Genomic DNA, 24,944 nt, shown 5'->3' with positions numbered 1-24,944 from the left:
GAAGGGGTAATGATAAAATGATGCGGAGACACATGGATAGGGAGGAGTCATGATACATACACGGTACGCTGACATGCTACACGCTTGTACACGCATAAACAAACACAAGCTCACATTCGATGCGGATCTGTTCCATCTCCGTCACTTCATAAATGGATTCCTTCAGGTCTTCCAGGAATTTCTGCAGTTCCTCAGAGCCAAGAGCGCAGAAATGCAAAACTAATCTCTTGTCTGAGCCCGAGAGAGGGCTGACCAGGGTGATCCCGTGAGGGTAATCTGGGGACGGAAATCAGGAATGTGTGACATCATAACACAACATCGTCTACATCGGATGAAAACATTAGGGGCCCTTATGTAGCTTCTATTTTAATATCTTGCTTTGGTGAACACCTCCTTCCCTCTTCATATATGTAACATGGTGCATTGAGAATTGGTGTGCTGTAACCTATGGCAACCAATCATATAACTGCTTGCAGTCTAGTGTAGTAAAACTAATGAAAGCTACTGCCTGATTGGTTGTTATGTGTCACAGCTTTCTACTCGCACAATTGTTATAAAGAAGCTGTATAAAAGCTTAATGTGTAATAACATCAATTGGAAAATAGCTCAAGTGCGCTGCGAGCAGCCAATCAGATTCCATTATCCAAATTTTCACGAGTCGGTTAACCCCGTTACTGCCTGTTGCCATTATCGTGATCGGTCAAACAACTCACATTCGTTCTCGAAAAGATGATACTGCATGCCAAGCAGGGGCACCGCCCGGCAGAAGGTGTACGTAGAGGACGTTTTCTTTTTGGGGCAAAGCTTCAGGATCTGTAGAAGAGGGTGACAGGAGGTCAAAGGTTAAACGCTGCCAGTGCCTTGTACGTCAGAGGATATATATCACACACGCACAGTGGAAGTAGTCATTTTTGAGCCAATATTCATGATCAAATCATTACAAGCTAATGACATCACCAAGGCATGGAAAAGATCACATTTTTACTTATAAATCTAGGTGGATTTAGAATTATTTTAAAAATGACACCCTATGAATGAATCCAGCCTGTTTACATCAACTGAAAGAAGCCTAGACAAGAGGAACAGAACATTATAACACTTTGGCCAGTCTCAACTTCTAAAAATGAAGTTGAGGTAATTTTTACACAAATCACGTTACAAATTCTCCGATTCAGAAAACAGATGAAATTAATCGTTGAGCAACATCCTACAATAGTTTCTGGGTAGAGTAAACGTGGAAGCAGTGAGTACTCCCAGGATCACAGCTGGGCATTTCCCATATACTCCTAAAATATTCCCTGATCACCCTGATTTGGGACCTCTCCTGGAACATTTAGATTGTGTAATGAAAATAATAACATCAACAAATTTACTGGAGGTACATTATAAGACAGAGCTAACATCAGCAGAAATATATAGTACCTACAGAGACGGGATGCTGACCCAAGCGTAAACATGATGAAGCTATTTTAATACATAATTTGTGGTCCTGTAGTTAGATAATTAGATTTTGGGATAAGGTAATGATGTTTATAAAATCTAGTTTTCATATCTCATTACAAAAAGATTATAAAGCTCTCCTATTTGCAGAATTTAATAAATGGCAACCAATCAGATTATAGTTATCATTTATTTAGTACATTCTACAAAATGACAGCTAGAATCTGATTGGTTGCTATAGGCAACATCTCCACTTTTCAAACCCGCAGTTTAGTAAATCTAGCCCTATGTATCACCATTATGCTTAGGTAGGTTCCATGTATCACTACACCTAGGTAATGAGATTCAGTAGTCCTTGGCACTCACCAGGAGAAGGTCATTAAACAAGAAGACCTCTCGCTGATGGGCCGCTTGTTTCTGCACCTTATTCACGTCCGTCACCTCGAAGAGACGGCTGCAGCAGACCAGACGCCTGTGAGGTACAGACAGCACCTACGGGAGACAAGATACAGAGCCGTCAGTATGTACCAGATCCTGTATGATACAGAGTTCTCTTCTCTAATGGTACCGAGGATCATCGTACTTCTAATCTCGCTAACGCGGGTTCTACTGATGATAAAATAGTCACACAAAGCAGTTTTTTTGTGGAAACAAAAATCAAACTTTATCAAATTAACGATTAGGAAAAATAAATGGGAAGACTGGAAGAGTGTAATGCTTCAAATGGGTATGCACAAGCAAAAGGGGGGTTGTCTGGCATCTGGAAACCCCCTCTTCACCATGAATACTGAATGAGTTGCTATTTTTGCACTTGCCAGTGGATTAGGGTGAGATTCAGCAAGGGAGACAGGAGATTCCATTGGCAGAATAGTTTGCAGATCAGTTTGTCTCCAATGCAGAAGCCGCAGCGGCTGAGCTATTTACATAGACTTCAGTGCATTTAGGGCTCCAGGAAAATGGCTGCTGCTTGCATAACTTAGTCAGCAATGGAGACGCATTGAAAAATAAAAGTTAATACACCTGATGTACTGGCAAAACTTTATTAACAAACTTCCCCTCAGCAGAAAGACCAAACCAAGAGTTCATTACTCTCACCATGTCTCATGGTGCGTGTGTATGTTTGTGTACCTATTTTTAGATGCTGTTTAACACTATTTAGCAAAATTCAAAGGCATATTAACGGCTATCTCTTAGTATGTCTATGCATTTTATTAAGTGGTGTTAAAAACATCTAAAAGGGTTAAAATGAATTTAAACCAATCAAACCCCCTAAGGTTTGGGGGGGGGGGGGGGCATTCGACAATTCAGTTACATTTACCATACCGCCACTTCTAAATTTCCACTTCAACCATTGCTGCAGATACTTTGTGCAATACGTTTTTCAAGCTGTGTTGCATTTGTTTTCAACTCTTTTCAACCAATGAACCAAAGCAAATGTGTTTGAATTGAATTTGTCTCTTGCCCTGGCTTAGTGACGTCTGCTAGATAACCCAACAGAAAATCTCTGGTTATCCGGTGCCTGGATTCTCCCCACCGTACCATAAACTTACACTTTTCATGCCCACGATGGACTTTTCCACCTTTGTCACGTAAGTCACATGATCTTCATTGGATTTAAGCTCCTTCTGCTGTATCCGCTCGTAGATGCCAACCACCATTTCCCGGGGGATGTCCGCTCCATCGTCCACCCCTGGGAAGACAGGTAGAAAGTGATGAGGCCACATACCGACAAACTTGATTCACAAACCCTACAGCGCGGTGGCGGGACTGACCTCGCAGGTTGCGGATGAAGTCCTCCAGCATCATCTTGCGGTCGGGTTTGATGCTGGGGCTGTACATGTCCGTGTTGAGCAAGATAACGGCGAAGGCCAGGATGAAGATGGTGTCCGGGTTGTGAAACTGCTGCACGATCTCCGGGTTGCACATACAGTAGCGTTGGCTACGGAAACGGGTGGGTCATACATAAAAGAAAGACACAGGATGTCAGCATTCGCGGGACGCGCTTATGCTAACAGACGGCTCACGGGTAACACTGGCCTCACCTGAAGGCTTCAATCAAACGCTCCACCTTCTGAGCCTCTCCCTGCACGCGTATGTGCGCCTGGAACTTCCGCAGAGCCTCGTCCAGCTCCATGTTGGAGAAATCCATTTCGTCCACGACACAACTAGGAGAGACGTGAAGAGATGAGCATGCACTGAACCAACGCATTTCAGTGGGGTAGAAGTATAAAGACGTGTGATTTGAGGGCGCTGGGTGGAAAGGAGAATTAAATGGTTCAACAGATCAAGTGGTGTCTGGTTATTCCTTTATAATAAAAAAGGATGGACTCATATCCTTCTCAATGATCCAATTATATTGATTACATGATTCGCTTGTGAAAGCCTAGCGGTGAAACGTACGTAGGGTAACAATGTCATTTGGCAGCACAGCTGAGGGAATATTACAGGGCTGCACACATGGTCCTCGAAGTGTATCAGGTTGCCCAACAGTTGCAATCTAATCTAACTTTTAGATTGTTCTTTTCTCCTTTTCATCCGGTGCCCTCCAATTATGCGTCTTCCTGCATTTATATAGATGACGGCACTCAGAATGACTTTCTAATATACGCACTTCATAAATCACCATATCTGGTGTCATCATACTTTTGGGGTAGTGTTGTGGTTTGTTGTACACTTTATTACTTTAGTATACATTGTGTGCAGCACAGTGGCTCAGTGGTTAGCACTTCTGCCTCACAGCACTGGGGTCATGAGTTCAATTCCCAATTATCTGTGAGGAGTTTGTATGTTCTCCCTGTGTTTGCGTGGATTTCCACCGGGTGCTCCGGTTTCCTCCCACACTCCAAAAACATTGACTGCTAACAAATTGACCCTAGTCTCTCTCTCTATGTCTGTGTGTTTTAGAAAATTTAGACTGTAAGCTCCAATGGGGCAGAGGCTGATGTGAATGAGTTCTCTGTACAGCGCTGCAGAATTAGTGGCGCTATATAAATAAATGGTGATGATAATGGCAATTTCCATATTTTTATAGGTAATCACTATATGTAAAAGTACATTAAAACATTGTTAAAATAATATATAAAAGTTATTAAAATTAGTAATTTAATGCAATGCTTTAATGGTCTTTTCAGGTGATAAAATGTTGTTCCATTTATATTAAATGAGAACTTTTCTATTAGTATTAATCAGATCTACGTGTACACTGCTACTGGTGTGTACCTATTCATAAACAAGGATTCTCGGACAGCCTTTGGAGAAGTGTACAGGACATATCTTATACTAATACATATAGTGTATTTAAAAACATTTTTGTTGGTGCCTTATGTAATACCTTTCCTCTTGGTTCACTACTCTGGAAAGTGCAATTATAAGTGAAACCCAGAATAAAAGAACGTCATTTCAATCTGCTTTATTTTTGCCTAGAAGAGTCTGCTTCTCCTCCTGCTCCATAATTAGAATATGACGATTCTGTGTGTGACGTGTGAGGCTTTCTGCATTTTATTGCATGACAATCTGTCTTTAAACCTCCGCTTTGTAATAATGTTCTCAATTGTTAAACTGATTCTCGGTAAAGCAGCGTGCGAGGGCCTTGAGCGTGTAATGTGTGTTGACTAGCAGAATGACCTAGTTACAGAGCTCAGGTGAGGAGCTGAGAGTCTATTGTATAAGACAAAGGAGGGGGACGATACGTTTCAGCTCTACTCACTGAAGGTCTTTGTATAACTCTAGGATTGGTCATTACTGGATTGGTGGCTTTAGGTCTTCAGGTATCGGTGTAGGGGGGGTACGTATACAATGTACTTGTAGATCACTCACTCAAGAACGTCACGGTTGAATTGCTTCTTGCTGTTCCCCAGAAATTCTCCTATCATTTGCCGGCTCAGTCCTTTCCTCTGCAGCAGGAAATGTGCCACCCCGATTGGGGTGTCCGGGATAAAACCTCGGGAGATCAAGAATTGGGTGCCCTTGTCAGGATTACTGCGGGAAAGAAACAAATGAGCGACAACAGCCACAAAATAGATCTTGCTGCTTTCTAACAGTGAGGTGGAGAAGGCTCCTTTAAATCTGAAACACAATAACACCACAAACATTGAATCAGACCGGACTGCTGTGTCGGGGTTGCTGGATTCAGGGTCTCTGGGAATGATGTTATATCTCATATTGTTTTGAAGGAAACAATATTCTCAGAGGCTTCCCTGGTTCCAGAACAAAATATACCCATCCCGTAGATATGAAATGGAATTGCTTTACTGTTGTTATTTCATTAATCAATTAATTTACTATGAAAGATCTTACGCCTTAGGCTTCGTACACATGGTTGTTCATTTTAAGCATTTAATATGCATTTTGAAAACCTATTAAAGCAGCAATCCCACATCAAATTTTTTCTTATTTAAATAGCAAGTTACCTAACTTTTTAAGGATGCATTTGATAGACATGTTTCTTAGATATCCTTCTACAAATCATTATCTCCTTTTCATAAGCTCTCTGGTTGGCAAACAAAAATGGCTGCTAGACACGTATACAGTCAGTTTGCTACAGAGACACAGGTTCACAGCTATCAGCATGTCATGTGATGGCAGAGAGGGGAGAAGGAGAATGTCACAGTGCGTACACGTACAGAGCTCAGAGAGGCATTCCAAAGTCTCTCTGCTCACTACATCATGTGCCATGTGACTGTGGTTTCCATGGTAGCACAGTATCATATATCATTAATTGCAGTGTGAAGAAAAATAACACAAGGAAAAATGGTTAATACCAACATTCTTCTTACAGCATGCCACAATGATTTTAGAACCACCTGATTTTTTTTCATGGGATCGCTGCTTTAAATGGGTTTTCATGCCGATATTACAAAAATAATGTAAGCTAATAGAGTAATGTAAGCAAATATGTACTTACACACTTTCAGGACAAAGTATGCGTTTTTTCTACGCTGTTAACTATCATTGCTTTTCAGTGCCCATAGGTACAAGCTCATAGACAAAGGACATCTCATGGCCTGGTTTAATTACCACAATATCACATGGATATGATCACATACTCAAGCCTGGACTACTGCCAGACAAAAAACACAAATCTTTGCAAATACTTATTCTGAATGACCCAATAACCCTTTGCCCCTCCTCACACGTTGAACAGGTTGAGCCCGATACGGTAGAGTCGTTTCCTCATGGTGTCAGTGGAGAGGGTAGGTGATCGACAGCTGGCTGGGTTCTCGCAATAGTACCGTGGAAGGCTGAGGATCATGGCTTGCAATGCCTCCTTAGAAGACACCTCAGACACAGACTTAGCAGAGGTTGATGTACTACTGCTGCTCAACTGCTCAGAGAGGTCTGTAGGTTCTGTTTCAGTTGGAACAGGACCAACTAACTCTTTGCCAAGCCCATCTCCATTCACCTCTGGGAAGGAGTTCTGTACAAGGTGAGTTTCATGAGCTGTTCCCTCCTGAGAAGGAGGCTCGGAAGCAATTTCTCCAACAGTCCTGTCTTCATCTGGTTTAGGGTTTTGAGTCCCGGCCAGACAGTTGGACATAGAAAGGGAGGTGGATGAAGAGACTGAGATATTGTTATTGTCTATCTGGACAGTGACGTCTCTGAAAGCCATCATCAATGTACTGCTACTCTTAGGCAGAGTCCCTAGTTGCCCGTCCTCATTATTTCCCTCTTCCAGTTTAGGTGGCTCCAGTTCTGGGTTCTGCTGCATAAAAGCCTCCCGGATCTGGTAGGAGCCGGCTTCAGGGAAGGCACACATGGTCTTCAGGCTCCAAGTACTGAGAGCATCATCAATAGATTTGGCAAGAGACTGTACTTGCTCTGTAAAGGAGTCTTCAAGCTCAGTTAGTGCCCCACTAATGGTGACTGGAAGAGAAGGAGACCTTACCAAGGGAATTCCCACCAAATTGTAGCTCTCCAGCAGAGCCTTTTCAGCAGAAGGGAAGCTGTCTGGGTTATGTACCCGCACCTTGCGTAGAGAGATACGTCGAGGCAGGCGACTCTGCAACAGTGAGTCTCTGATCTTTTCAAAGTTCTTGCTGAGCTGGTACTGGCGAAAAGCTGTTTGTATGGTGCAGGCTGCTCTTCGAGAAACTAAGTGTCCTCCATACTTGTGCTCCAGCATCTCAATCTGTAAAACAAAGAATCAATGTCACCCTTATGTGCTGTGAGATTTCTCTACAAAAGCACAGATGATACCAGAAGAGAAAAAAAAATAAAAATATACTTTCCAATGTTCTATAATGTCTAATAATTTCAGTTGTTGAACATTGAGGGCCTGATTCATTTAGGAATGGAATCTGAATGCAACTTGCGGATACAAAACATTGCACGCAATCTACACGCACGTGAGCTCATATTCAAGTACAAGCACTTATAAAGATACGTTTCTACCTCTGCGTTACTTGCCCTATGCAGACAGACAGAACAGAACTATAGGATACGCACAATGCAATATGAAGTTATCTCAGAACGCATGTAAAAAACAATATTTAATACATTAACACCTGTTGATACTACAAGCATTAAAATATATTGTCAAAAAACATTTTTATGACCTGTACCTGGTGCAAGCGATACGGCTAAAGAACAAGTGAGAGCTTGAATTACCTGCGCTTGACTCCTTACTGTACATTGCCTACAATAGTCCTATGCTTCCCCTCACCGTTCCACCATTTAAATTGTAGGCAATCGGAAGTGTCATTTGTGTGCGAACATGAATTGCATAGTGTCGTCCACTGGCGTAAGTGTCGTTTTTGTGCATGCATACAGCAATTTTACGCAAGGTACGGCATGCAAATGGACTTACGTTCCTTAATGAATCAGACCCTGAATGAATTCATTACAATATGAGTTGGGTTAAAATGGTCATGATTGTAGCCAATCCTACATTTTTAAGTTGCTTTAGACAACATGGTTTCCAGCAAATCACTGAATGTAAAGCAAACAAGGGGTTAATGTATGCTGATGCGCGTGTCAGGGTCCTGTTTTATGTTAACTGGCTTTGAGTATTTATTCAGAGATGCCTGGTGTCAGATATTGGCAGCCAAACCTTTTTGTTTGTTTCCCACAAATCCTAAATCATTGGCTAAATTCCATTGACCACATTTGAGGTCACTCCAAGTTCTGTGTATGATCCTAATGGACAAAGCAAAGTTCCATAATGCAATCCTCTGTATAAATATGTAACCACTGAAACTAGTCAGATAAAATGTGTCAACAACATAAACTGGCTCCGTAAGGGATAATGTATCTCCCCAAGGAATTCAATATAACATAATCATGTTTCATATGTATATGTCCATAAAATAATACCATGTGTTGTGGAATTGCCACAAATGTCATATATCTGTTATATTCCAGAAGATAATTATAATATATTGTGAAACCCATTACTTGTACAATTAATGAACAAAGGGCAATAAAACAGTTGTAAAACAGACTACCACACAAGCAAGGCTCTGCCGAGATGTCAGACAGAAGGGTATTTGGACAAGAAAGGACAAGATTTAAAAAGTGATGAAATGATTTTAGCAGTTCTCAGTCTTCTACTGATGAACTGTCCATAAATTCTAACCTTCCCCAGTGGGCAAACAGTACGTGAGAGTGCCACTAACATTTCTCTTTTTTATTTCTGTTTTATTTAAAATAAACTGTTTGGCATTTAGATTGTTGCATATCAATGTGTTATCACCATTTTTATTCAACAAGAATTGTGATTTTTTTTTGTCCTACTAAATCCCATTTCATAACATTCTGTCTTTGTGTTCTTAAAGAGTTCATGTGTCTGATAGGCTTGTTTTATTTATAACGCTACATTAATACAAGGAATTGTTCAATTTACTGTAATTCTGATTAAATTAGGCTGTGGTTCCATTTTGGGATCAGTCGGAGGGTTATTGAAGACTTCCTAAGAGTGTCAGCTCTTCTACTAAAGCTTGGTGGTTACAGGACTTTGTGTTTAATAGTGAGTGTGAGATTTTGGCAGGACTTTAGTCATTTTTAGACTAACCATATGGTTTTGTTTTGATTAACCCTTTCAAACCCACATGTCACGCATACTCAGATGTGTCTTGTTGTGACATCCTCCTTTATAACTTTTCCTTGACATTTTGTACTAAAGCTTCAACTCAGTGGAGTTTATTGTAATTCATAGAGTTTTGGAGATGATTGATGACCTTGATAAGGATCCACAAATTGCCTATTGCAACAAAGACCCAGGTGTACAACATTAAGACTTGTGAAATCAGGACAAAATAAGCCCCATCATCGATCCACCCAAACTCTGTTCTCATCCGACCGTAAATGCCCACTTTGGGTGAAACTACACCAACTTTCATATAAGCCCCATCCCTTTCTAGGTGGGGAATGAGAGAAGACGCCTTGGACTATCAGCGCCCCCTGCCTGGGAGGAGAGAGCCCTGCAAGTGGTCTAGGGAAAGCTGGGGATACAAATTCAGTAGCATTTCTTGAAAACTGAGGAGAGAGAACTGCCCTGATCTAAAAAATATACTGGTAGGTTAATTGGAAACAAACCCTAGTCTATGTGTATGCGTGGGTATGATAGGGAATTTAGATTGTAAGCTTCACTGGGGCAGTTACTAATAGAAATGATTAAATAATCTCTGTACAGCGCTGCGTAACATGATTGCCGCTATATAAATAAACAATAATAAATAAATAACCCTGGTCCCATCCCAATAGCAGTGACTGTTCCTGTGGCTGCAGGCTCGGAGTTTGCAGGCTGCCAAAATTCCCGGCATTACTAGTAGAATAATGCCCGGGAATCAGCCAATCAGCTTTGAGAGCTGCATAGAATAACAGTCACTTAGTCTACCACAATGTATATATATATATTCCTGAATGTACTTTGAATTTATTATGCAATAAAACAAAAATAAAAATATTTCTTTCAATCATCTTCAGTTTCTTTGTAATAAATAGAGGAGCAAACAGACGTCTTTGGAAACACAGATTGTCAGCTCTCAAAATTTCAGCAACTGTTTGGAAACAGCTTTAGTGCTAACTGAGCTGGCTGGAAGTTCAACTGAGAAATAAATCTCATTACTGAGGGCAAGAACCGTAACACTGCAAAGATCCAGAGAGGCACAAATCACTTTTTTTTCTCTCAAACATCGCGCAGTGTATCCTGTAGCCCTTGGGCTTTCTGTGTTTATTCATTTTATTCCGGTAGAAAAAGCAAAAGAAGGTCAGATGAAGCGGTTTGAGGACCGAGTAGCTCTGAAAGTCCTGTCAGATTCTTCATAATCCCGATTTAATACAACTAATTGAGCTGTGACCTTGTTTATCCTCACCATGAACCAACCTTTCCTCAGAAGTTGTCTTGCTCTTGCTGTAAACTTGGGTCATCTTTGGAATGATCCGATCTCCGCTCTCATTTTGCTCCCACCAACCCCCCCCCCCCCCCCCAAACCTTCTTTTTCTGACTTGGTCAGGAGCCCACCTCCCTTCTTCTTGCCATGATCCCTCACTAACCCTGACTGCCCTGACTGTATTGGTCATTGAATGACACCGACTGTGAACCTTCTACTTCTAATCTTGTAATGTCACCATTTTGCCCCCACTCTAAAAGGCAAAGTTATTTTAGGTGGACATCGAGTTCGATCTCATACTTCTTGCTCACTCTTATTTTGGTGATCCGGAAGAAAGTTAATAATCTGATAAAAGCAATTTCCAAATTTGACACAAATGGTAACAAGATTCCTCCTGTAGTAGAAATTCTCGAGGAGCTCTAATACTAAGTGTGAGCTGTTATACTCAGTGCAAGCTCTTATACTCTGTGCGAGCTGTTATACTCAGTGTGAGCTGTTATACTCAGTGCGAGCTGTTATACTCAGTGCGAGCTGTTATACTCAGTGTGAGCTGTTATACTCAGTGCGAGCTGTTATACTCAGTGTGAGCTGTTATACTCAGTGTGAGCTGTTATACTTAGTGTGAGCTGTTATACTCAGTGTGAGCTGTTATACTCAGTGTGAGCTGTTATACTTAGTGTGAGCTGTTATACTCAGTGCAAGCTCTTATACTCTGTGCGAGCTGTTATACTCAGTGTGAGCTGTTATACTCAGTGCGAGGTGTTACACTCAGTGCGAATTGTTATACTCAGTGTGAGTTGTTATACTCAGTGCGAGTTGTTATACTCAGTGTGAGCTGTTATACTCAGTGTGAGCTCTTATACTCAGTGTGAGCTCTTATACTCTGTGCGAGCTGTTATACTCAGTGTGAGCTGTTATACTCAGTGCAAGCTCTTATACTCTGTGCGAGCTGTTATACTCAGTGTGAGCTGTTATACTCAGTGCAAGCTCTTATACTCTGTGCGAGCTGTTATACTCAGTGTGAGCTGTTATACTCAGTGCGAGCTGTTATACTCAGTGCGAGCTGTTATACTCAGTGTGAGCTCTTATACTCAGTGTGAGCTGTTATACTCAGTGTGAGCTCTTATACTCAGTGTGAGCTGTTATACTCAGTGCGAGCTGTTATACTCAGTGCGAGCTCTTATACTCTGTGCGAGCTCTTATACTCAGTGTGAGCTGTTATACTCAGTGCGAGGTGTTACACTCAGTGCGAATTGTTATACTCAGCGTGAGTTGTTATACTCAGTGCGAGTTGTTATACTCAGTGTGAGCTGTTATACTCAGTGTGAGCTGTTATAGTCAGTGCGAGCTGTTATACTCAGTGCAAGCTGTTATAGTCAGTGCGAGTTGTTATACTCAGTGTGAGTTGTTATACTCAGTGCGAGTTGTTATACTCAGTGTGAGCTGTTATAGTCAGTGCGAGTTGTTATACTCAGTGCAAGCTCTTATACTCAGTGTGAGCTGTTATACTCAGTGTGAGCTGTTATACTCAGTGTGAGCTCTTATACTCAGTGCGAGCTGTTATACTCAGTGTGAGCTGTTATACTCAGTGCGAGTTGTTATACTCAGTGCGAGGTGTTATACTCAGTGTGAGCTGTTATACTCAGTGTGAGCTGTTATACTCAGTGTGAGCTGTTATAGTCAGTGCGAGCTGTTATACTCAGTGCGAGGTGTTATACTCAGTGTGAGCTGTTATACTCAGTGTGAGCTGTTATAGTCAGTGTGAGCTGTTATACTCAGTGTGAGCTGTTATAGTCAGTGCGAGCTGTTATACTCAGTGCGAGCTGTTATAGTCAGTGCGAGCTGTTATACTCAGTGCGAGCTGTTATACTCAGTGTGAGCTGTTATACTCAGTGCGAGCTGTTATACTCTGTGCGAGCTGTTATACTCAGTGTGAGCTGTTATACTCAGTGTGAGCTGTTATACTCAGTGTGAGCTGTTATACTCAGTGTGAGCTGTTATAGTCAGTGTGAGCTGTTATACTCAGTGTGAGCTGTTATAGTCAGTGCGAGCTGTTATACTCAGTGCGAGCTGTTATAGTCAGTGCGAGCTGTTATACTCAGTGCGAGCTGTTATACTCAGTGTGAGCTGTTATACTCAGTGCGAGCTGTTATACTCAGTGCGAGCTGTTATACTCAGTGTGAGCTGTTATACTCAGTGCGAGCTGTTATAGTCAGTGCAAGTTGTTATACTCAGTGTGAGTTGTTATACTCAGTGCGAGTTGTTATACTCAGTGCAAGCTGTTATAGTCAGTGCGAGTTGTTATACTCAGTGTGAGCTGTTATACTCAGTGTGAGCTGTTATACTCAGTGCGAGCTCTTATACTCAGTGTGAGCTGTTATACTCAGTGCGAGCTGTTATACTCAGTGCGAGCTCTTATACTCAGTGTGAGCTGTTATACTCAGTGTGAGCTGTTACACTCAGTGTGAGCTGTTATACTCAGTGCGAGCTGTTATAGTCAGTGTGAGCTGTTATACTCAGTGCGAGCTCTTATACTCAGTGTGAGCTCTTATACTCAGTGTGAGCTGTTATACTCAGTGCGAGCTGTTATACTCAGTGTGAGCTGTTATACTCAGTGCGAGCTGTTATACTCAGTGTGAGCTGTTATACTCAGTGCGAGGTGTTATACTCAGTGTGAGCTGTTATACTCAGTGCGAGGTGTTATACTCAGTGTGAGCTGCTATATTCAGTGCGAGCTGTTATACTCAGTGTGAGCTGTTATACTCAGTGCGAGCTCTTATACTCAGTGCGAGCTGTTATACTCAGTGCGAGCTGTTATACTCAGTGCGAGCTCTTATACTCAGTGCGAGCTGTTATACTCAGTGCGAGCTCTTATACTCAGTGTGAGCTGTTATAGTCAGTGTGAGCTCTTATACTCAGTGTGAGCTGTTATACTCAGTGCGAGCTGTTATACTCAGTGTGAGCTGTTATACTCAGTGCGAGCTGTTATACTCAGTGTGAGCTGTTATACTCAGTGCGAGCTCTTATACTCAGTGCGAGCTGTTATACTCAGTGTGAGCTGTTACACTCAGTGTGAGCTCTTATACTCAGTGCGAGCTGTTATACTCAGTGTGAGCTGTTATACTCAGTGCGAATTGTTATACTCAGTGTGAGCTGTTATACTCAGTGCGAGCTCTTATACTCAGTGTGAACTGTTATACTCAGTGTGAGCTCTTATACTCAGCGCAAGCTATAATACTCAGTGTGAGCTCTTATACTCTGTGCGAGCTCTTATACTCAGTGCGAGCTGTTATACTCAGTGTGAGCTCTTATACTAAGTGTGAGCTGTTATACTCAGTGTGAGCTGTTATAGTCAGTGCGAGCTCTTATACTCAGTGTGAGCTGTTATACTCAGTGCGAGCTGTTATACTCAGTGCGAGCTGTTATAGTCAGTGTGAGCTGTTATACTCAGTGCGAGCTGTTATACTCAGTGCGAGCTCTTATACTCAGTGTGAGCTGTTATACTCAGTGTGAGCTCTTATACTCAGTGCGAGCTGTTATACTCAGTGTGAGCTGCTATACTCACTGTGAGCTCTTATACTCAGTGTGAGCTGTTATACTCAGTGCGAGCTGTTATACTCAGTGCGAGCTGTTATACTCAGTGTGAGCTCTTATACTCAGTGCGAGCTGTTATACTCAGTGTGAGCTGTTATAGTCAGTGCGAGCTGTTATAGTCAGTGCGAGCTGTTATACTCAGTGCGAGCTGTTATACTCACTGTGAGCTCTTATACTCAGTGTGAGCTGTTATACTCAGTGCGAGCTGTTATACTCAGTGCGAGCTGTTACACTCAGTGTGAGCTCTTATACTCAGTGCGAGCTGTTATACTCAGTGTGAGCTCTTATACTCAGTGCGAGCTGTTATACTCAGTGTGAGCTGTTATAGTCAGTGCGAGCTGTTATAGTCAGTGCGAGCTGTTATACTCAGTGTGAGCTCTTATACTCAGTGCGAGCTGTTATACTCAGTGCGAGCTCTTATACTCAGTGTGAGCTGTTATACTCAGTGCGAGCTGTTATACTCAGTGCGAGCTGTTATACTCAGTGTGAGCTCTTATACTCAGTGCGAGCTGTTATACTCAGTGTGAGCTCTTATACTCAGTGTGAGCTGTTATACTCAGTGTGAGCTGTTATACTCAGTGCGAGCTCTTATACTCAGTGTGAGCTGTTATACTCAGTGCAAGCTGTTATACTCAGTGCGAGCTGTTATACTCAGTGTGAGCTGTTATACTCAGTGCGAGCTGTTATACTCAGTGTGAGCTGTTATACTCAGTGCGAGCTGTTATACTCAGTGTGAGCTGTTATACTCAGTGTGAGCTCTTATACTCAGTGTGAGCTGTTATACTCAGTGCGAGCTGTTATACTCAGTGTGAGCTGTTATACTCAGTGCGAGCTGTTATACTCAGTGCGAGCTCTTATACTCAGTGTGAGCTGTTATACTAAGTGTGAGCTGTTATACTCAGTGTGAGCTCTTATACTCAGTGTGAGCTGTTATACTCAGTGCGAGCTGTTATACTCAGTGTGAGCTGTTATACTCAGTGTGAGCTGTTATACTCAGTGTGAGCTCTTATACTCAGTGTGAGCTGTTATACTAAGTGTGAGCTGTTATACTCAGTGTGAGCTCTTATACTCAGTGTGAGCTGTTATACTCAGTGCGAGCTGTTATACTCAGTGTGAGCTGTTATACTCAGTGTGAGCTGTTATACTCAGTGCGAGCTCTTATACTCAGTGTGAGCTGTTATACTCAGTGCGAGCTGTTATACTCAGTGCAAGCTGTTATACTCAGTGTGAGCTGTTATACTCAGTGCGAGCTGTTATACTCAGTGTGAGCTGTTATACTCAGTGCGAGCTGTTATACTCAGTGTGAGCTGTTATACTCAGTGCAAGCTGTTATACTCAGTGCGAGCTCTTATACTCAGTGTGAGCTGTTATACTCAGTGTGAGCTGTTATACTCAGTGCGAGCTGTTATACTCAGTGCGAGCTCTTATACTCAGTGCGAATTGTTATACTCAGTGTGAGCTGTTATACTCAGTGCGAGCTCTTATACTCAGTGTGAGCTGTTATACTCAGTGTGAGCTGTTATACTCAGTGCGAGCTGTTATACTCAGTGCGAGCTCTTATACTCAGTGTGAGCTGTTATACTCAGTGCGAGCTGCTATAGTCAGTGCGAGCTGTTATACTCAGTGCGAGCTCTTATACTCAGTGCGAGCTGTTATACTCAGTGTGAGCTGTTATACTCAGTGCGACCTCTTATACTCAGTGCGAATTGTTATACTCAGTGTGAGCTGTTATACTCAGTGCGAGCTCTTATACTCAGTGTGAGCTGTTATACTCAGTGTGAACTGTTATACTCAGTGTGAGCTCTTATACTCAGCGCAAGCTATAATACTCAGTGTGAGCTCTTATACTCAGTGCGAGCTGTTATACTCAGTGTGAGCTGTTATACTCAGTGTGAGCTCTTATACTAAGTGTGAGCTGTTATACTCAGTGTGAGCTCTTATACTCAGCGCAAGCTATAATACTCAGTGTGAGCTCTTATACTCTGTGCGAGCTGTTATACTCAGTGCGAGCTGTTATACTCAGTGTGAGCTGTTATACTCAGTGCGAGCTCTTATACTCAGTGCGAATTGTTATACTCAGTGTGAGCTGTTATACTCAGTGCGAGCTCTTATACTCAGTGTGAGCTGTTATACTCAGTGCGAGCTCTTATACTCAGTGTGAACTGTTATACTCAGTGTGAGCTCTTATACTCAGCGCAAGCTATAATACTCAGTGTGAGCTCTTATACTCTGTGCGAGCTGTTATACTCAGTGCGAGCTGTTATACTCAGTGTGAGCTGTTATACTCAGTGTGAGCTCTTATACTAAGTGTGAGCTGTTATACTCAGTGTGAGCTCTTATACTCAGCGCGAGCTGTTATACTCAGTGTGAGCTGTTATACTCAGTGTGAGCTCTTATACTCAGTGTGAGCTCTTATACTCAGTGTGAGCTCTTATACTCAGTGCGAGCTCTTATACTCAGTGTGAGCTGTTATACTCAGTGCGAGCTGTTATACTCAGTGTGAGCTCTTATACTCAGTGTGAGCTGTTATACTCAGTGTGAGCTCTTATACTCAGTGTGAGCTCTTATACTCAGTGTGAGCTCTTATACTCAGTGCGAGCTCTTATACTCAGTGTGAGCTGTTATACTCAGTGTGAGCTCTTATACTCAGCGCAAGCTATAATACTCAGCGTGAGCTCTTATACTCTGTGCGAGCTGTTACACTCAGCTGATAGTGGTGATCATGTTTAGAAGTCATACACAGATGAAACTCTGACCTGTTTGTTCTTGAGATCCAGGGACAGTTCATACTCCGAGCTAGTGCCATGAGAGCAGGTTGCTGCATTCTTCCCTCTCTGTACTCTGACCGGAGACGCCGTGTGGTGCAGACTGGCCTTGGTCAGCAACTCTTCCTCTTCCTGCTGCTTGGAGTTATTATTCCTCTGACTGTCACTGTCCCGGACGTCCCATGCCGCACAGAGCAACTTCTTGTTGGCGGAGTCATCGCTGTGAAACAGACATGATCGTTATTTGCATTGTAGGCAAAGGTGATACCAGTTATGTCACAAAATACACTGCATTCCTATTCTAAGCACAATATATACATATGATTCATAAGTGATTGTAATATGTATGTATACACACCTGTGAATAATATCTATAAACACTGAGCTCTGATGTCATCGTTTATAATTGAGATCTGATGACATCACCTCATTGTCCACTGGAAAATGAAGAGTGTACCGGCTGCCAAAACGTATCACAGGTGTTAGACGTCACCTCAATTTCTGTGACCTGTTTATAACCGTATGATCTTGTAAGGTCACAGATCGCCTTTGTGACTGGTAACATCTATATAATTTACAGTAGGGAGAGCGCTATCCCATATATGTATATATATATATATATATATATACACACACACATACTTATAAATATGAAGCAAGCATCCCGCAAACAGTAAGTATTACAAAGAGAGGACGTATTTACAGTCTTTTGAAAATCAGAGACACAAATGTTTTCATATTCAACATTTTCATCACCCATTGAGACAATTGAGGATATTAATGAACTTTCTGCGCACCTTACACCTTACTAATTTAATACGTTCATTGGTTGGGCATGCTAACTTATTCAAAAACAAAAAAACAACATTTCAAGTTGGCCTTTTGGGTTAACCTCAAAAAAGTTGCCTATATAGATTATATCTGATCTGTCCATCCAATCCGATCGTTAGATAACTGTTGGTTCAGTTGTTAAAAAGATAAAATCTCATTGTCTTCGGTAGAAAATGTTCATCTATAAGCAATCCGATTGAAGTTAATTGAAGTATGTATGTTGTTATGGCCCAATTAAAGTCCTACTCTCCAGATCTCCAGATCTCCAGTCTCCAGATATCATTTCTGCTTTGTCAGATTAAATTCAGATTAAATGTAAGGTGTGTGACACAATCATTGATTTTTTTTTGCAAACAATTTGCTTTGAAATAACAATACAGTTAGATTGTAACTTGAGTACTTCAATTGTATATTGATGTGATTGTATGGAAGCGCAATTGTTCAATTGGAAACAAAATAATTGAGTTTGTGGCTGGTTTAAGGGGGCCAGCAGCTCTGCAAATTTACAACAACATATGATTGTGTGAAAGAATTAGGCTGGGTACACACTACAGGTTTTTCAGCCAGTTATATCGGGCCAATCACACAATAAATGACAGTTTGGCTCAATATTGCATTAGTGAGCGATTATCGTTCCAATGCTCATCATATCATTTGATTTTAAAACCGGACTAAAAATGTCATTCATCATCATCATCATTTATTAAATAGAGCCATTAATTCCGCAGCGCTGTACAGAGAACTCACTCACATCAGTCCTTGCCCCATTGGAGCTTACAGTCAGCGATGGAACGATGTTGTTCCAATCCTGCAGTGTGTACACTCAGGACCAGCAGTGTTCATAGATCTCTATGGAGTGTGCAGAGTCAGGATATTTTCAGCCGATGGTTATGACAGATGAAGAGCACAGGTAAATCTTGTTAAACATGTATTATGTGATGTGTACACAGGAATCAGCATGCTGATCGGGACTTCTTTTCTCAGTCGTTGGTAAAATCATTAACTCGTCACTTTGGGAGACATTTTCTGTAGTTTGTACCCAGCCTTAATAAAGTGACGAGTCAGCTCCTGCAGTTACACTTCCTCTGCTAGAGCCTTGTGGGGAAATCTACAGTGTAACTTCTGGTAAAGGACAAGGAGATACAATAATTCAGTTCCTTTACCATATTTCACATTTTATTTTCTTAAATCATGGAAACAAAATGAATTTATTTGAGATTTTTTTCCATTGATCAGTATAAAACACCCTAGTGCATGCACCATTACCTGAGTCCAGCTGTGTACAATTCAAGGCTTTTCTAAATAAATACAATTGTTTGTGAGAGGTTTAACAGTTGGTTAGTGAGCTTCTAAACAAGAGTTTCATCAGGAAGAACATTCAAAGTAATTTCAAGAAAAGGTTATCAAGGAGCACCAATCAGGGTTATAAAAAGACTCCATTGTCAATAAAGCAATAGAATATGGCACAACTGTCAAATTGGCACAAACAGACCATCTCCCAAGACTGAGCATCTGTGAGAGAAGGTCTATGTTAGTGAGGACACAAAGAGGTCTATGGCAACGTTGACAGGATTACTGTCTTCAAAAGCTATGATGGGAGAAACTATTCCCAACTGAACAATAGACCGGGCCCATGAACTCACATGAAATCTCACCTGGTGTTTGCCAGAAAGCATATAGGAGACCCTCATATAATGTGGGAGACCCTCCTAGCATGTAATAGACCCTCCTAGCATGTAGTAGACCCTCCTAGCATGGGGGAGACCCTCATAGAATGTGGGAGACCCTCCTAGCATGTGGTAGACCCTCCTAGCATGGGGGAGACCCTCATAGCATGTGAGAGATCCTACTAGCATGTGCTAGACCCTCCTAGCATGGGGGAGACCCTCATATAATGGGGGAGACCCTTCTAGCATGGGGGAGACTCTTCTAGCATGGGAGAGATTCTCCTAGTATATGGGAGACCCTCATAGCATGGGGGAGATTCTCCTAGTATGGGGGAGACCCTCCTAGCATGGGGGAGATTCTCCTAGTATGGGGGAGACCCTCCTAGCATGGGGGAGACCGTCCTAGCATGAGGGAGACCTTCATAGCATGGGGGAGACCGTCCTAGCATGAGGGAGACCTTCATAGCATGGGGCAGACCCTTCCAGCATGGGGGAGACTCTCATAGCATGGAGGAGACCCTCATAGCATGGGGGAGATTCTCATAGCATGTGGGAGAGCCTCATAGAATGTGGGAGACTCTCCCAGCATGGGGGAGACTCTCATACCAAGTGGAGGAAAATTCTATGAAGTCATGAGACCAAGCTGAAACTTTTTGGTATCAACCCTAGGCGATATGTTTTCCACAAGCCTTACACTGTGCAACATCCTAAGAATGCATCCCTGCCATGTACTATGGTGTTGGGACCACAATGCTTTAGGAAGGCTTCTCAGCTTCAGGAACTGGAATACTTGTCAAGAGAGAGGACGAGATAGAGCAAAATACAGACATGTCTTGGAGGAAAACCTGCTGCAGTCTACAAGAGAACTAGGACTTGGGAGACGATTTATATTCTAGCAGGACAGTGACCTAAAGCCTACAGCAAAAGCCAGATTGATGTGGTTGAAATACAATAACATGATTGTGTGAAGTTGACTAATCAAAGTCCAGACCTCAATCCCATCAAGAGTCTGTGGAATAAGTTGAAAATTGCTGTTCAGCGACAATCCCCATCCAACCTGATGGAACTTGAGCTTCATCGTGAAGACGTACAAAGCTCAGACCTCCAGATCTGAGTCGGTCCGTTTGTCCCGACCTGCAGAAAGTTGGAAGGAATGTCCCTGCGCACTATGCGGAAACACAACAGTGGAAGACACGCCCCCGGGGGTGTGGTCAGTCCCACTGTTACTTGACCTTTGTGGAGGAGGTGTGGCCATGTCCTGATTTGGAAGTTACAAATGTTGGGTTAAGGAAGCCGGAATAGATTTAGTTGGACAGACTCACAGCCGTACTTACAGCTAAAGGTGCTTTCACCACGTATTAAAACAGTGGAGCGAATTCTTATGTATTCAAAAAAAAAATCTGCTTCTTATTTGTAATTAAGAAAAATATTTTCAGGTTTATTTATTTTTTAAAAACAACTTGGCATTAGAATATTTGGTATTGGTGAGAATTCCTGAATAAATCTATTTGGATTCCACCATGTATAAAAAGAAATGGCAAAACAACCAAAGGGTGTGAATACTTTCTATAGCCACTGTAGATTTTTTTGCAGAGTCTTTGTACTGATGATCAAACAACTTGCAGCTGTAAAGGAAACCGAAAAACAAGAACCCCCCCCCCGAACCCATTGTCAGCCAATTTCCCATAGCTGTTGTTCATTTGTTTAATAGTCATAATTATGATGGACCCAGTTTTATGCCTCACCACTCAGAGGAAGTTACTGAAAGATATTCCTTTTACCAAGGGCATTGAGGAAATGCGTACGGCCGATTTGGGCTCAGGGCCCTCAGTCATAATATTCAGCAAGCTTAACAGATAACCCTTTGGCTGCTGAAGAGTTAAGGTGATTGAATATTTTTAGAAAAGCCAGTGACTTGGATAAGCTGATTAAATATGTTCTGTGCCCTCCGCGCAGGGCGACGAGCCTGAATATTTTATATCTATTAATATAACTGCCATCTGGAATCTCATAATATACATGCACAGACAGTTGGTTCTCCCGGCCTCCGGATAAAGTGGACTCGGACCATAAAGTTAATGTTTGATCTGCCAGCCGAACGCCGCCTTCAGCTTTAAATGGAAGTCAAACAGGTCAGACGTGCATCAGCGACAACAATCAAGCACAGAGCGTGGCCTCGTACAAGGAGACTCGGTGCGGCCTCTCACACACCAGGGGATAGTGTCGTTATTCACACTCAGGGCTGGGGGTACTAAACCTCCAGCTCAGAGCATCCGTTCAGCAGAAATCACTGGCGGTATCCGTCAACGCCAGAGGAGACAAGACAAATAAGGGAGAGATATGTAGGGCGATACAAGAGTTTATATGAATTGTATATGGGAAAGAATGAATTTAGCACTCGGTAAGAGCTACAGATATGGTCATTTTAAAAGGCAGTAATATTGCACGACTGCATTCAGGGCCACCAAGAGTAATCTCGGGCCCCGTTGTGGCCACCTCTTAGTGTGTGATCACACCACCAAAAGCTGCACACACAGCTTCAGCAAAAGCAGATACTACGTGCGCAGCCTATGAAGAGAGTAACCGCTTGGGCCAAAAGATAGCTATTGGTCCATACAGTCGCTTTCCCTAGCCTACAGTCTGACGTGGATGGGGCTGGAAGCCAGTTTGTCCCCACCGTGAACAGCACATGTTCCCAGGGCATGCTTGCCTACTTTCTGGACCTTCCCTCCGGCGAAAAACGTCATCAGGACCTGCCCAGCGTGGCCTAATGGCATGAATGTTGTCATTAAGGCCCTCTTTACAAGAGGAGAAGTGATATTCGGAAGGGTGGACTTCTCTCACGGGGGTCTTGGAGGATTCACCGAAATTCATGAGTTTCAGAAACCCGCCCCACCCCTTCTCAGTGCCCCTACTAGGGTTTGTATCCTTAAAATATTACCATTTCATCTGCAGGATTTGTTGAGGGTTAATCTTATCTAGTGAGAGCTGTCTTGCTCATGAATGAGACAATGTGGGCGGTCCTGGTACTCCAGTTATGCAAAGCAGCACCGTACAGTATAGTAATAGGAAAGCCGTTTCCATGACAGCAGAACTCTGCTGCAACTGGTTACTGAAAAAGTATGGAACACTGACATCACTTAATGGAAGGCAAGAATAAAACATATGCTTACATCCAGGGCCGGTGCTAGGGTCCATGGCGCCCTAGGCATTTTTACAAAATCGGCGCCCCCCCCCCCGCAAAAATCGGCGCCCTCCTTCCCCCTCACCCCATCTTTCCTTACTTTGTCTCACCACCGCCGCCTCTCTGCTCCGTCTCCTCCCCTCCACTCACTGACACTAGTGAGTGGAGGGGAGGAGACGGAGCAGAGAGGCGGTGGTGGTGAGCAATAGCCTCTTCCCCCCTCCCCGTCCATCTGAATGCTGTGCGGCGGCCGTGACAGGCATGGTCAACGGTCGTTGCACAGTTTTAAAATCATTTACCATTCTGTAGCGCCCTCCAGAGCCCGGCGCCCTAGGCAAGTGCCTAACCTTGCCTAATGGGAGCGCCGGGCCTGCTTACATCTCTCACATAACTACTCTTACAGACATGGGTGATGGATGGGCGTGTCCATAGAGAACATCCATTGTGATGTCAAAACTTCACTGAAGTTTTAATTTTGGTTACATTCTTAGTATTTGGGTGACGTGTTTAGAGAGTGCAATAGGGCCACCCAGGAATCAACACGGGAACGATGAAGGCCTGACAGTGATTTGTTGCAAGTTGAGTAATTTTGTCCCCAATACCCACGGCACGATGACACGATCTTGGTATCGCACCGCAAGAGGCGGAGCCAAAATGACAGTAATTGCGGCACAACGTAGTTTACCTGTTTTCTTTATCTGTAACATATCTGTACCCAATAATTTAATATTCCTTTAATAGGTGATTACGATGTTTAGAACCAATTGTTTGATGACATAAGCAATTGGAATTAAGACGTTTTTAAATAGATTCTGTAAGCTTCCGAGGTCCTTCTTACTTCTTTGTCTCTCTGCTAATACTACTGTCATTTTATTACTGTGTTTGTGGCCCCAATTGTAAAGCGCAACAAAATATGTTGGGGCTATATAAATGTTAATAAAAATAATAAAGTGAATTCATCACCTACATATATGCAGCAGAAGCAGATATTTTGTAAGCTGAAATAATACTTATGAGAAAGCAGCCTATCAATTCACAAGTAGTGACTTCAACGAGGCACTGAGGCATGAGCCATCTAAAACCTCTTTTATAACTTGGTATACTGTGCTTATTTCAAAAGGTGTTACAAAAAGAATTGGTAAGTGTCTACAGTACATTATTATGGTGTCTTATTTGCCTTCAGCACAGTACTTGGATACAGATGAAGTAAGAAGTATTTGTAGCAATGATGCCGTCCTCTATGTATCACTCAGTAAAGCATTTACGTGGAGTTATAAAGTCGGTGTTTTCATTGTATGTGTATAGTCTGTGGCCGCATGTACTAATTAGGGTCTAAACGTTATGTGTAACGTGATGGGAAATGTCCCAGCTGAAAAGGGTAATTCACTTCTGACTTCGCAACTGAAAGTTTGTCTTACGTGCGCGGAGCAGAGCTCAGCTTGGCATTCTGTACATGGCAAAGCAGCTGGCAGCCTGCATTAGTGTTACATTGCTGCGCCTCAGGACACTGGGCTGGGGGAAGAGGGTGGGCAAAGGGGGAGGGGTATTTAAACGGCAGCTCTGAAGTCCTTGCTTTCCTACGCCCGGGGGGCAGATCAGGATGAGAAGGATTCGCTGACAGGGCAATGAGGCGGAAGGTAGAGGATGCTAAAGTGAGGATGAGAGAGGGGGATAGAGAGCTGATTCATACATTGTGTGTGTGTGTGTGTGTGTGTGTGTGTGTATGTGTGTGTATGTGTGTGTGTGTGTGTGTGTGTGTGTGTGTGTGTATGTGTGTGTGTGTGTGTGTGTGTGTGTATGTGTGTGTGTGTGTGTGTGTATGTGTGTGTGTGTGTGTATGTGTGTGTGTGTGTGTGTGTGTGTATGTGTGTGTGTGTGTATGTGTGTGTGTGTGTGTGTGTGTCTGATGTCTCGCTGGTGGTTCCTCCGCTGGATGTGTGGGGTTAAAATCTTTGGTTATATTTGCTCACACCTCCATAGAATGAGCAAAAATGAACGAAGAGTTCCGTACCGTAATTGCCATCACTGCGCGCGTTAACCCCGCGCGTGAGTTTCCCGAAGGGACAACGCTTATAATTAAATCTGCCCCAAAGATGGAAACACCTGTGTACTCCAGGGACAACAATTACATTTA

At 42.7% G+C, this 24,944-nt stretch overlaps 1 protein-coding gene across 7 annotated transcripts in view; it reads right to left on the bottom strand.

The window, feature by feature from the left end:
• The window catches only part of IQSEC3 (IQ motif and Sec7 domain ArfGEF 3), a 74,446-nt gene that overhangs the window by 9,353 nt on the left and 40,149 nt on the right, over window positions 1-24,944 (bottom strand). For all 7 annotated transcript variants that reach the window (XM_075210575.1, XM_075210576.1, XM_075210577.1 and 4 more), the window contains exons 3-11: window positions 17,120-17,348; window positions 6,573-7,567; window positions 5,257-5,418; window positions 3,483-3,605; window positions 3,213-3,379; window positions 2,991-3,130; window positions 1,807-1,932; window positions 714-813; window positions 115-276 (exon numbers count right to left, since the gene is read on the bottom strand). In XM_075210575.1, coding sequence (XP_075066676.1) covers window positions 115-276; window positions 714-813; window positions 1,807-1,932; window positions 2,991-3,130; window positions 3,213-3,379; window positions 3,483-3,605; window positions 5,257-5,418; window positions 6,573-7,567; window positions 17,120-17,348 — 2,204 coding nt within the window. The remainder of the gene's footprint in view (window positions 1-114; window positions 277-713; window positions 814-1,806; window positions 1,933-2,990; window positions 3,131-3,212; window positions 3,380-3,482; window positions 3,606-5,256; window positions 5,419-6,572; window positions 7,568-17,119; window positions 17,349-24,944) is intronic.

This window comes from Mixophyes fleayi, chromosome 4 (genome assembly GCF_038048845.1).
Source record: "Mixophyes fleayi isolate aMixFle1 chromosome 4, aMixFle1.hap1, whole genome shotgun sequence".
Lineage (NCBI taxonomy): Eukaryota > Metazoa > Chordata > Amphibia > Anura > Limnodynastidae > Mixophyes > Mixophyes fleayi.
The sequence above is the reverse complement of the archived record's forward strand: the minus strand, read 5'-3'. Positions and strand labels throughout refer to the sequence as shown.